Source organism: Pelmatolapia mariae, linkage group LG16_19 (assembly GCF_036321145.2).
Source record: "Pelmatolapia mariae isolate MD_Pm_ZW linkage group LG16_19, Pm_UMD_F_2, whole genome shotgun sequence".
In the NCBI taxonomy this organism is placed as follows: Eukaryota; Metazoa; Chordata; class Actinopteri; order Cichliformes; family Cichlidae; genus Pelmatolapia; species Pelmatolapia mariae.
Genome location: NC_086241.1, coordinates 44,000,994 through 44,014,558, shown reverse-complemented (window position 1 = coordinate 44,014,558; position 13,565 = coordinate 44,000,994). Strand labels below are relative to the sequence as shown.

General features: G+C 41.2%; 1 protein-coding gene across 2 annotated transcripts in view; it reads left to right on the top strand.

Annotated features, from left to right (window-relative positions):
* LOC134645149 (protein jagged-2-like) overlaps positions 1-13,101 on the top strand; it is a 50,178-nt gene extending 37,077 nt beyond the window's left edge. For both annotated transcript variants that reach the window (XM_063498472.1, XM_063498471.1), the window contains 13 exons: positions 21-185; positions 461-574; positions 1,095-1,208; positions 1,299-1,412; positions 1,511-1,627; positions 1,844-1,871; positions 2,662-2,747; positions 3,348-3,461; positions 4,120-4,235; positions 4,342-4,602; positions 5,577-5,708; positions 9,279-9,438; positions 9,762-13,101. In XM_063498472.1, coding sequence (XP_063354542.1) covers positions 21-185; positions 461-574; positions 1,095-1,208; positions 1,299-1,412; positions 1,511-1,627; positions 1,844-1,871; positions 2,662-2,747; positions 3,348-3,461; positions 4,120-4,235; positions 4,342-4,602; positions 5,577-5,708; positions 9,279-9,438; positions 9,762-10,267 — 2,027 coding nt within the window. In that variant the 3' untranslated portion in view covers positions 10,268-13,101. The remainder of the gene's footprint in view (positions 1-20; positions 186-460; positions 575-1,094; positions 1,209-1,298; positions 1,413-1,510; positions 1,628-1,843; positions 1,872-2,661; positions 2,748-3,347; positions 3,462-4,119; positions 4,236-4,341; positions 4,603-5,576; positions 5,709-9,278; positions 9,439-9,761) is intronic.
* The last annotated feature ends 464 nt before the right edge of the window (positions 13,102-13,565 follow it).

The following is a 13,565-nucleotide window of genomic DNA, read 5'->3' as shown; positions in this document are numbered from 1 at the left end:
TTTCATTTCGTTACCCCAAGTGATTGATAGTTGCACTGTTGCCGTCACAACTAACGACACTAAAAAGAGGGTGTGGAACATCTCATCCAATGTGTGTGGACCGCGTGGCCGCTGCATCAGCCTGCCGGCTGGGAACTTCAGCTGCTCCTGTGATCCGGGATTCACTGGCACCTACTGCCATGAGAGTGAGTCATTATTAGCTGCCCTCCCCCCCCACACACACACACACTGACTATATTTATCATCAGTTACCATCACTGGGAACCACATAATTCTTACGGTAATTCAAACTCTCACTTCAGTAATCATGACTGTCTTAGTTTGGTCTACTTAGTTTGGTCTACAGCAGAAGGAAGAAAGAATCTCAATAAACAAAATGTAAAAGACACAAATCAACAGTTTTGATCTTTGCTTGAAAATTAACGGGGTATTAAAAGGACTCTTCTCTCTTTGCCTGCAGACATTAATGACTGTGCATCATCTCCGTGCAAGAACGGAGGCACTTGCATCGATGAGATCAACTCCTTTAAGTGTTTCTGCCCAGACGGCTGGGAGGGCAGCCTCTGTGATGTTGGTGAGTGTGTGTAGGTGTGTGGCAGAGGAGTGGATTTTTCTCAGTGTCGGTGTGATCAGTAGCTCAACAGTACAAGCTGTAAAGGAGAGCCTGGCTGAGTCATGCAGATTATGAGTCACAGCCATGGGAGACACAAGAGGAATGACGAGCAGTTTGAGGATCTCGCGGAGGACTAGAAGATTTGAGATAAATACAGGTGTAAAATGTAACAATCAAGCCAGCTGACAGACTCAAAATCTATTTTGTGGCTATGTGCTTACAGACAGTGCGCACATTTGCAGATGACAGTCTATATTATATTTGAAAGGAAAAGGGTTTAGACAGAAGTAATTTATTGGTGAAATAAACATTGACAGTTTTGAGTGCAAAATACTATAATCTCTGCCAAGACTATGCCTGGGACTAGAGAAGCTTGAGTTTTTGCTGAAGAGTTGAACCAAACTATTATCAAACGGATACGTTAGGATGGTAATCAGTAGCTAAAACGAGTGCACTGAGTTGCTGTCTGACTCTTTTTCAGACGTAAACGAGTGCAGCAGGAACCCCTGTCAGAATGGAGGCCAATGTGTCGATCTGCTTAATGACTTCTACTGCAACTGTGTAGACAACTGGAAAGGAAAGACCTGCCACTCACGTAAGTTCAACATGTGAGCCAACTCATTAAATAGACACTTTACATTGCGTCAAAAGCTTAAAATCTTTTCCCCATGCCATCTCGGTGTAGGCGAGAGCCAGTGTGACTCCACTACCTGCAGTAACGGGGGAACGTGTTATGACCACGGAGACTCCTTCCTGTGCAGCTGTCACTCAGGCTGGGGTGGCAGCACCTGCAACACAGGTCAGACACCAGCCTCACTTTTGTTTCACTGCAAAAACACAGAGTTACATTAATGATTTATATAAATTTTTTTTACTGTGTTTTATTTGTTTTTTTAGCCAAGAACAGCACCTGTGATTCAGGTCCTTGCGAAAATGGAGGGACATGTGTCGGAGGGGGAGACGCCTACACTTGTATATGCAAAGACGGCTGGGAAGGACCCACATGTTCACAGAGTATGCAAAGTTTTCTCTTACTAACCATGATACATGCAGATACTGTGTGTTTAAAAAAAACGTATATCTATATACTGTTATAGCATCAGGATAAAATCAGTTACATATGCTTGTTATACATTTATACAACTCACTCATTCTCACCTATGGATTATGGATGATATGGATTATGACAGGTTTCAAGTTTTAAAGTTAATTATGTCTTTCCTCTTGCAGATGTTGATGACTGCAATCCTCATCCCTGGTAAGATATGGAAATATTTTGCCCTCTAATGATTTTCAAAAATGTATTGGTGCTACAATATATCAGTATCTAAGGAAATCTGTATGTGATGTGTTTTTGTTAATGAGTTTGAGGTTGTTGGTTGGTTGGCTACACAAAACAACACATTTTATTATTTTTTTGTTTTTTGCAATTTATTGAAAAAATGAGGAGTACACAAACATGTTGAGATCTTGGGATTCTCTACATCAGAGAGGCTACCCTGGACAAAAGCCTTCCCTCCCCCTTGCCCTCCCCTTCAATGACTGATAGGTGGATTAGTGGTGGTTTTGGTTTTTTGGAGAAGGCGGTGGATGAGGAGGGGGAGAAGTGCAGGAGAGTGTGAAGTGTCACCCCTCTGACCATTCACCGACCTCGACCTGGGAAACATTGTAAGGAGTGAAGGTGTTGAGGGGTGTTTGGGGGGCTCGGTATGTGGCCTGGGCAGATTTACATATGAAGCCTGGACATTGATCTGGGATCAGCTTCATCCTGCTGCGCCTCAGAGGCTCTGCAGACTCACAGAGCAGAGCGTGGGATAAATCAGGACTACTAAGCTACACATATCTACCCGTTCACCCATTTTCCACCTATGTGTACATTTTCTTATCACTTTTGTGTGTGTGGGCGGGGTTATATGGGTCAAATTAGAATATTTACTTACCAAGTACAAAAAAAATTCAGAGAGCTTTTGTTAACATCAAAAACTGAATATTTGTTTCAAGGTTAAATCCACTTTTGATTGACTTGTTTGGGTCTGTCTCCTTTGTAGCTACAACGGTGGCATCTGCGTGGATGGTGTGAACTGGTTTCGCTGCGAGTGTGCTCCAGGATTCGCTGGACCGGACTGCCGCATCAGTGAGTCCCTGGGAACTGGAAGGGGGCATGAGGCTGGGGTCAGATGGGCGGGGGTTCAGGGGTGAAAGGCCGCAGCGAGGGAGCGTGAGCCGATTGTTTCAGGGCGACAGATTAGGAAGCCTTTCAGGAAGACCGTCTTAACCTCTCCCCTCTGCACCGAGCGAGGTCAGAGCTGAAGTTTGTCAGACAGGTCTGTGCGCTCTCCCGTGGCCCTTCTGGGAGAGAGCTCTTCAGAAAAAGCCCCTGCTGAACCAAAGCGTTATTCTTTTAAAGAGTTTAAAACCAAACCAGTTCATCGGTCATTGAGACGGTTTTTTTTTTAAAAAAAGAAGAGAAACACTCAAAAGAGAAATGCAACACTGAAAGAAATCTCTGTACTTAAAAATATTTTTTAGTTCTTAATGTTTTTAGGTTGTGGTTTTCAACTTTCTGTGCGCTATAATCTGAAAAGTTTCTTCTAACAATGCCTACAATGCTTGCTTTTTAAATAAAGCACTCATAGTTATTACAGTGAGTCACCGGGACTTGTCTAGACTGGTCTATGGTGGGCATTAGAAGTTTAATAATTCTCTGCACGCTGCCTGTGGTTTTCTCTTTCAGACATTGATGAGTGTCAGTCGTCTCCTTGTGCTGAAGGTTCAACCTGCATGGACGAGATCAATGGCTACCGCTGTCTCTGTCCTCCAGGACATGCTGGACCTCGCTGCCAAGACTGTAAGTGCAATAAATAGCTGTTTATAGAGGTTCATAAGATGATGGTTTAGACGTAAACCATATTTTTGTTAACAACCAGATTTGAATCATTTTATTAAAGAAGACCTATTATGCTCATTTCCAATATTTCTTTGCTTGGACCTTTTATCAGAGTAGCTGTTCATTCATTTTTCACAAACGTTTGTCTTTATTTAGCACCCTTTGTGTGCCCTTTGGGTCTGAAGCCTATACGTAGATCCCTTGGCCCTCTATTTAAGCTCCCTTTCTTCTGATTGGCTGTCCCCAGTAAACACAAGGTCTTAAAAGCAGGAGGGGCTAAGACGACCATATTTGCAATATCCTCTGTCTATGACATCAAGCAGAGCTACGAATAGAAAAAGTATCTGAAATGGAGTGAGCTTTTGCCTTGCAGGACTACATCAGCATACACTGACATCATTATTTTGAACTTTCACCATTTTTAATGTAAGCATTCACTACTCTGATAGTAGGTACTGTATATGACACAAGAAAAGGAGAGAGAATAATATGTCTACCTAGGGCAGCTCTATGGCTTTCATGTGACTACAGTGAACTCCAGCAGCTTAAGGATTATAACTTACATTTAAGATTACATTTGACAACTTCAATGGTTGCTTTAATTCTTTCTTATCTCCAGTCATCGGACTTGGGAAGCCATGCCGTCACACTGACCTACAGTTTCCTCACGGCAGCCGCTGGGAGGAGGAATGTAACACATGCCAGTGTGTCAACGGGAATGTTCACTGTTCCAAGGTTAGGAATACGAGAATGAATTGTAATTGCTAAATCTAAGCTAGCTCGGTATTAGCTAACTGAGCGTTTGGTGTGGACCCTCTCTCTGAACGCTGAATTCCTCTAGGTGAGATGTGGCCGTAAGCTCTGCATCCTCCCGAAGGCTCTTCCACCTCCCGAAGCAAACCTTCCGTCCTGCCCCGGAGGTCACGAGTGTGTGGAGCACCAGTTCCTCACCTGCTTCTCGCCACCCTGTCATCAGTGGGGGGTGTGCTCAACGCCAGACCCCCCCACACCTCTGCACACCCAGTGCGAACCCAACAGCGGCTATCTGGATAACAACTGTGCTCACATCACACTCATCTTTAAAAAGGACAAAGTGCCACAGGTGAGTAAATCATACAGAAGTAGGAACTTGAATCGTTGTCTTCTGAATTTTTTTAAGCTTGGTCTGTGGGTCCAGCTACAAAAGCCTTTTATGTCTTATGCTTTAGTGGCACTGAATAAAAATCTGTGGTTTTACATTGCAGGCACAGTTCACATAAACGTGATTCTTAATGTATTCTCCATACATTTCAAGACTTTATTAATATTAACACATGGCTTTTAATATAGAGGACACTTTTACAAAGGGACAGGTGCTGGATCAGCTCTGTACTGACCAGAATCTTTGAGTCTTAGCAGGGGGAGGGGAAAAGTTTGAGCTCAGGCTAAAGCATTTACCCAACCATCAAACACTATCTTTCAAGCCTGGTGATGTGCAATGTCATAACAAAACACTGGAAATGATTGTCCTCCCGCCGGGAATTGTTGACATTTGATAATGGCAGGAATTATCAAATGCTAACAATACAGGGTGGGAAAAAGATCATAAACAGTTATTTTAAATGTCCCGTTTCTTTGAATCTGGAGCCACACACGCGAAAGAGCAGACTGTCTGTTCTGTTGCCCCGCTGCATGTTTTTATTTCCTCTGCTGACAGTCTGATGTTTGATAGTGTGTCTTATCCCATAACTGCTTGATTCAGACAGTAATGTTCGGAGGTTTTTGTAGTTAGGTTGAACGTTTCTTCAGATTTGGAAATCTTCCAGAACATGTGAAAACATACAAATAAAGATAGTATGACTTTTACACGAATGCTCTATTCTTAATGGTCACATCACTTCAGCACCTGGAGGCTGTCTGGGTCATTTAATGTGCCTGTCGGGCATGTCTGAATGGGAACAAATCTGCTCCTCTGACAAAGTGCTGATGAGGCAAGGTTTTCCCCCTGCTGGGGGATGCTTTCGGATTGAATCCATGTAAGAAAGACTTAAAAGGAATGAGAGGAATTTGTTCACCCGTGTTGTCCGTGTGCCGCAGGGAACCACAGTGGAGAACATCTGCTCGGAGCTGAGGTATCTCCCCGTGACTCGGACGCTTGCTGAGGAGCGGGCATTGCTCATCCTCTGTGACCAGTCCTACTCCACCAGTGATGCCGTGGAGGTCGCTTTGGTAATTATTTCACACACACACATGCACTTGTGTGCACTTGTCCCACAATATAAGGCTGACTTGTGCCTTTATATTTGAAAAAGCAAAGAGCATTGGTGAGAAGTTTTAGGATGATCCCAAGACAGGAAAAGGAAGAAAGAAACGTTTAGAAAGTCTGTGAAGGTTCTCAGTCATACAGGTCATCATAGTCTAAGGAGCTTGGAAAGAAAAGCGTCTGGACTTCTTTATGTTGCTTGAAGATGTTTCACCGCTCATCCGAGAAGCTTCTTCAGTTTGAAATATGTATCTTTATGCAAATAATTCATCCCCCATTATGTCCACTACCATGATTCTGTGGAGATGCCTCTCTGATCTTTGATCCTGCTTAAACGAACTCCCAGTCTCTCCTCCTCACTTGTCCCTTTTTTTCTTCTTCCACTTTATTGAATCGCACATAATCCACCACTGCAAATTGTTTCCAGTAGAGGACAATAAAATCAGATCTTTTTTCTATTTTTGGTTTATTTCGTCCTTGTTTTAGAAAACAGAGAGAGGAAAGAAAGAAGTATTTGATGCTTTTAACAACATCTGGTTAAAATTTAGCTTTACTTTTGGGAACTTGCCAATCCTGCTCTCCTTCTGCGTATTTCTTCTTCTTCCTCTGCATCTTTTCCTTCCCCGTCTTCTTTATCTTCTCCTTTAATATCTGCACAATCTGTCTGATCCCATCTGTCTCCCTTGCTTGCTTTTATTCGCCCTCCTTTATTGTTTCCCCCCTCTTTGTTTTAGTTTCTGTATTTCTCACTCTCGGCCACCCAGACTTGAGGGAATCAGTCACATCTAAGCTCTTAATGGAGGGGATTAGTTTTTGTTCCTCTGATGTTTGCAGGCCTGTTTTGAGCGACAGATACAGGAAAAGGAGTGGTGAGCCTGACATCCACCCAAACTCCTCAACAAGGCTTTCATAAAAAGAAGGAGGAAAAAAAATAAAAAGCTCCACTCCCACTTGTTGCGGACTTGTGTTGCAGTGATATGTCACCGCTCAGTTTCAAGTGAGAGTGAAATCTTTATGATCTGAGCGCAGGCTTTAACCTGAGCGGAGAAAGAAGTGCGATGCCTGTGTTTCACAATGCATGTGGGGACGAGTGAGGCACGCTTGGTTTGCCTTGGTTTGTGTCCCCTCGAACATGTTGTGGCCTCTTCAAATGTTTTTTAAGGAAAACTGAGGGATGTTCAAGAAGTTGTGGCCAGATATTTGAAAGTGTCTACTTCGATTTGTTTCATCAGGCATGCTCATCACAGAGTTGTCCATGGGTGCTGCACAGAACTTTGCAGACTGATGTCCGCTTGTTGTAGGTGTGGCAGTGTTGAATTTATATACAGATATGGAAAAACTAGTAAGGTGGGAAACACTTGTTTATGTTCATGCTGTGTTGGTCCTTTGCTTTAGCGCTTGGCATGGAAAAAACAGTCATCATACATAAGAAATTTTTGTAGTGGAGTATTGGAAACCGTTTTTAATTTTAACGATTTTTTGTGCTTCTTCCTCTTCATGGGGAATTCCACTGTTGTTCCCATTACTGTCCAAGCCAACGTTTCTACCAGTCAGCATTCTGTCTGCTGATAGCATCACGAACGTTTGGCTCGATGCTGTTGGCTTTTTGGAGGACTGCTAATGTTTCTCTGCGCTGGTGGAATTTCCTCTGTCTTTGTAGCCATGCATTCGATTTAGTTGAGTTTTATTTATATACCATATATATATGGTATACATATATTTATATAACTACAAGGCACTTTGTATTGTAAGGTAAAGACTCTAAATAACCCCAGAGAAAACTGCAATAATCAAACAACCCCCTTTGAGCGAGCACTTGGTGACAGTAGGAAGGAAAAACTCCCTTTTAACAGGAAGAAACCTTTAGCAGAACCGGACTCCAGAGGGGGCAGCCGTCTGTCGTGACCAGCTGGGGTTGGATAAACACAAATCAACACTAATGAACTAAACACTAAATGTGTTTTCATCCACTGCTGAAGATAGTCCCAAATAATTGCAAAAGAAAAAATTAATTATTTCCTCCTGTTTGAGCTTTTTTTTGCTGAGGATTACCTTTCCCGCTAGGTAGAAATAGTGTAAGAGGATGTGGACTGATTTTTCTTACAGCTCTTGGAGGGAGCCCTGTCTACATGCCCAAAACTACGACTAAGTTCTTAGAACTCCAGCGTTGGGATGTTTTAGCTCCTGCTTCAGGATAGCCGCTTTCTGGCACAAGAGGAACTTAAACACTAGAACAGTGATTGTTCTAGAATTGAGCACATGTTGCTGACGCACCAACAAAAAATATGCTGGAAAAAAATGTAATCAAAACTGGAACAAAATATGGTAAATAAATAAATAAATAAATGCTTCAATAGTATCTAGGTGTTATTAAGCAGACATGGGACAGAGGAAAAACACTTTAGATTTAATTCATCAACCTCATCAGTTATCTCGAACCTCCACACACAGTAAACAATATATAGAGAAAATGAACAACTCCAAAAGATCTCCGTGCAGAGTCTACAGCATGCACGTTGTGCACTGAGCTCAGTATCTCTGCAATGTGATCTGTCAGTCAGTCTGGAAGTTGGGTGTGTGAATGAGCTGCTGATTTCCTCAGGAGAAGAAAAAAGGAGTGTTTGTCCCCAGGCGAGCAGGGAGCACAGCTGGCCTCTTTTCTATTGTTTGTCCTAATTGAACTACACAGCACACAGCTAATCCCCCAACAACAGCCCTGCATCCCCAACTCCACCTCTCTGTTCTCACCATCAGCACCTTATTAGGCAATTAACTCCACCCTCAGCGGGGGGGTGGGTTCACAGCCTGCCAGATGTTGGGAGGAGAATCTCTTTTATTCTGACGGATGAATGTGTTTTTTCTTCTTCTTCTTCTTTTTTGTCTTCTTACATGGCCTCGAGCGAGACTTTGACCATTTGGCGAATGGGACTTCTTTTCTTTCTCCGCTGCACTGAGGGAATCTGTGTTTTGCAAATTTTTTTCCTTTTACCTACAAATCAGCTTTTCTTTACATCGCTGAAAAGCTCTATTCAAAGAGCACTGAAAGGTTTGAGGGAGTATTTGTGTCCCCTGTAATGAAAAGCAACTGTCAGATGTTTAAGAAGATGTGCATTACATATTTTAGTGTGTGCAGGGATCATGATCTGATTGGAACTCTCTCTGTTATTCTTGTCACGATGGTTCTGGTTTTGCTTATCTTCTGGGTTTGGTTTGTGAGAATCAGACTTTCTGGCAGTAGAAAACTAAACGTGACACGATGAACCTTTCAGAAGAGGCACAGAAATGATGTGATTTTAACCAAAAATGAATGCAATGAGATGTTCTCATGTAATCCAGGATTATACAAAAGCAAGTGTCTTCCAGGACCATAATTGAATGAAACCATTAATTCCTGCAATCAGCTATGAAAACCCTAAACTGTCTCTACTCCAGGCCCGAGCTATACCCACCACATATTCAAATCTAAATGGCGAAACAAGTTATTTTGAATTCAAAAGAGAAATAAATCTTATGGTTCCTGTTCTTCCTCTTTGCAGTCTTTTGAGCAGGATGGAGGATCGAAAGACGGCGACTGTGGACAGATCCAGAAGGTGGCCAGCGCTATCACCAGTGCGCTGTCCAAACGCCAGAACAGCACCATCATTCTGGCAGTGGTTGAGGTCAAAGTGAAGGTGGTGGTGGAGTGCCCTACTGTTGGTGAGTTACACATCGGTTCCTCTGTGAGAATTAGTCTACCGTATTTTTGTCGTATTTGCTACAGCCAGCATTTTTGTTCAATTTATCACTTAAAATTGTGTTGCGCAATCACGAATCACACTGATGTTACAAAATCACTCTCTGGCCTCTGATCTGCAAGAAAAAACTCAAGCGGTTCCAAATTTAGTCAAATTTAGTTATTATTTTCTGTACAAAACAATAGGTACATGCTTTTTTCTTAATTTTGCCGATGGTATGATATATCTTTGTAACATCTTTAAATGCAATGATCTCCTAATATCCCATTAAACATTCATCTTCAGGTTATCTGGTCCCAGTTTTGTGTGTGGTCTTCAGCGTTCTCTGGATCTTCTGCATCGTTGTTTGCGTTTGGTGGACCCGCAAGAGAAAGAAAGAGCGCGAGAGAGCGGCCCGATCTGAGGAAACAACAGTCAACAACCAGCTGGAGCCGCTGCGAAGCAACGCTCTCAAGGATAACCGCGACAAAGACGTTCAGTACGAATGCAAGAAACTGATGGGCCCCTCTGACAGGACGTGCGATGGGGCCGAGGGTGAGGAGGACGGGGAGCACGAGGGGGATCAGGCGGAAGACGAGGAAAGGGCGTTGGGCATGGGAGACAAGTGTCCGCCTCAGAAGTGCACCATAACACAGGACAGGGGAATGATGGGTAAGGGAGGGATGATTTGTACAACGCGCAGCGGTCCGCTGAAGGTGCCGCACCGGACAGCGTACAGCCCCAAAGACAACCGGTGTAAAAACCTGAACGCCGCCAAACTCAGCGAGGACATTAAAGATCACTACGTGTGAACCCCACACAGGAAGAGGAGGGACCTTCTGAGTAAAAGGAAGAAACTGCGATGTCTTCAATGTCACTGACTTTTCAACTCTTAAAAGCACCAAAAGTGAAGATTACAGATGCTTTAATTTTATATTTTTTATTTGCCTCGCCTTATTTAAATTCTTCTTCTGCAGCACAGATGTTACTATAAAAAAAAAAAAAAAAGAGGCATGAAAATTAAACATCACTGCTTCGGGATTTCTGGATTGTTACACTGTTGAAATCAAGAATTTTCTTTTCACATTTCTAGATTTTCTGTTTACACACGTTTCTTTTTTTTTTTTTTGCTTCACTAGAAAAAAACTAACGCTCACGTTTGTTTCTTTGAAACTTTGGAGATTTAACTGAACGTCATTGGCTGGCAGCTGTTAACGCCGTTTCTACTGCGTGGCGTGGTGCATTTGTTTCCTGTCTGCCTTAGCCCACACCTGTGGGCCTTTTCTACACTGTCTTCAAATCATGTGTTTTTATTTAAAGAAAAAAAATACTAAAAACAAGTTTTATATATATATTTAAGTTCTTTGAAAGTTGGCACAAAGTAACCACTGTATAATGCCTGGCATGATTTTTTTTTTGTTTGTTTGTTTACAGTCATAAACATCTTAAAGGTTTATATATCATTTGAAAATAATTGGCACTACTTCCTGCAAGTCTGCATGATTATTTTTCAGCATATTGCTTTGGTAGAAAAGTGCCTTCAGCTCCTATTTTTACTTCTTTCCTTCCTCTTGTAGACTGTACGCAGATTTTAAATACAAAAAAAGGGAAAGAAGTCCTAACAACAACTCGATCGCAGTAAATGCTGTTTTCTTCTTTGCGTTGTACATATGTAAATATAAAAAATGGCTGTGTATATTTGAGTTTAATAACTTAAGTGATGCTTTGTATCATAGTTATTCAAAAGAATAAGATTGTTTTGTGGTTGTTTCTTTCTTTTTTTTTTAATTATGTCATTCCGTTTATCAGTGTCTGTTGACACTACGACAGGTTTTAGACAGATTTTTCAGTGCCCGTGGTCCCACTGAGTCATGAAAACTTGTTTAAAGAGAAATTAAGTGTTGATTGTTTGTCTTTATGTTTAGAATTATTTGTTAGAGAGCTGATCCCAGACCTGCCAGTCATTGGAACAGGCTGTGAGGATCAGCTGGGTCATCAGTGCTACAGCTACAGGAACTCCATCATTAACAGTCATTTTCATCTCACTGGAGACCTCCAGAGTGAAACTTTATGAGCATTTGCAATAGTCACCTTTTATTATTCTACAAATTCAATTCTTAGTGTATTTTTTTTTTTTGGGGGGGGGGGGTCCATTTGATTTTTTAAACTTCGGTCCCTGAATTTCATTATCACAGTGTAAGTATAAAGCCAGTCCTCCAAAAAATATATTAATATGACTGATGTTATTTTGATTTTATGCCATTTTGTATCCAGATAGGTTCTAATTTATGTATTTGCTCAGCTTTCTGTTGGATTTTTGCTAAATTATGTTATTTTCTGTCATTTTCTCCACATTGGACTTGCTGTAACACACCATTGTCATTTATCACTTAATGACTCACTCATAACTGCTGATCTCTACCTTCTAATCCACATTGTTCTTTTACATTTGAAACAATCCGAGTAGATCCAGATCTAGGTTTCTTTGTTCAGGTTTTCCTCAGTATCATCACTAAAAAATGAGTAAAGCTGTTCCCGAAAGCACTTCTTAATTCATTAATGTCATACTCCCTACAGAAATGCATGTACTGACATTTGACAATCATCATTTTGGCATCACAGCAGGCAGGCAAATTGAAGAATTTTGATATTTGTCTTGTCAAAAGCAAAGGCGAAGCGCTGTATGCTATAAATGATTCAGATAACTGTTTTTGCGGTTCATTTTGGGTGGTTTCTGTTCATGTCTGGCAGAATGGAAATATAATTTCAAGTTAAGAAAATAAATATGACGACAGTTAAAAATGCAAAGTTTTTGACTGACGTTCTGAGGTGCTCTGCCACATGCTGCTTACGAGATTATTGGACACCAAATGGCAAAAAGGAAAACTTTGGTGAATCTTTAATCAGCACTGATGCATCTGATTTCTATTTTCAGTATGTAGAGGACACAGGGTCCAAACAACTTAAAAGCCCCGCTGCCAGTCTCACATTAGCCTCTTAGTACGTGAGTTACAAATTTATAGTTCTACAGTCTGCTGACAGCAGAGATGCTGCACAGAGCAGCATGGTGTTAGCTTCAAACAACTCCACGGTAATCATCCACCCAGGGGAAGTGCTGTTTAGCAAGACACTGAAACCTCATCACAGACAGTGTGTTGTGTGAATGGGAACCTGCTTGCAATAGATGTGTCTGTATCCTAATGTTTTTTCTGTTTAAGTACCGCCTCTCCCTGTGTGTATCTGCTCTGGTCTAATGAAGGGAACAAGTTGTATTACTGTTGATGTTGTTTGACTGTTGTGGATGTTGTCCAGTCTGTTTCTGCACTAAGAACACACAGGAAGAGAAATGTTTAGTGTTACCTCCACAGCAGTTGCAGGAGGGGGTTGGGGGTCAGTTATCGTCACTGTTTGCAGATGAATATGATGATTTTTTTTCAATATTTTTTGTTAATGCAGATGCATTCATAGAAAACCCAAATAATTTTTCTCTCAGTAAATTTTTACTTTCTGTTAGCCCCACACGGAGGGCTGAATGTGCAGAACATTGTAATTATTTTGTACAATATTTGGTAAAAGTCTTGGTTTGTTAGTGGAATTTTTTTTGTTTGTTCTTAGAACAATACTATTATTTATTAAAGTATTTTATACCAAAGTCTGTTTTGTGTTGTCATTTGTTAAAAAGCTGTCATTGGCTACTGCAAATGCCCTTATAACTGGACCCTTCACTAAGGTACTCTTGAAGCTTTCATTCACCTTCCATTCTGTAACTTGTTCATTCTAGACCTTCGAATTCATCCTAAAGTTGTAAAGTGTTCCTATGTATTCATTGTAAAATTCCAGGTTCCATTTAGTTCAAATCAACACTTTGAAAGGGAACATTTTACATTTGTATTCTAGAATTTTACTTCCTACTTAAAAATTCCAACCTCAATTCTCGAGCGTCACTTTCCAGTAAAGTTATATTCATTCAATTTTAAATCCCACACAATTACCTTTTTTTCCCCCTTTTTTAAAACCTTTTTTTTTTTTTTTTACATTTTTTCCAAATTAGAACTTCTACATTTTTTTTTATTTTAGAATGTCACTTTCCATTCTAGAACTTCATTCCCT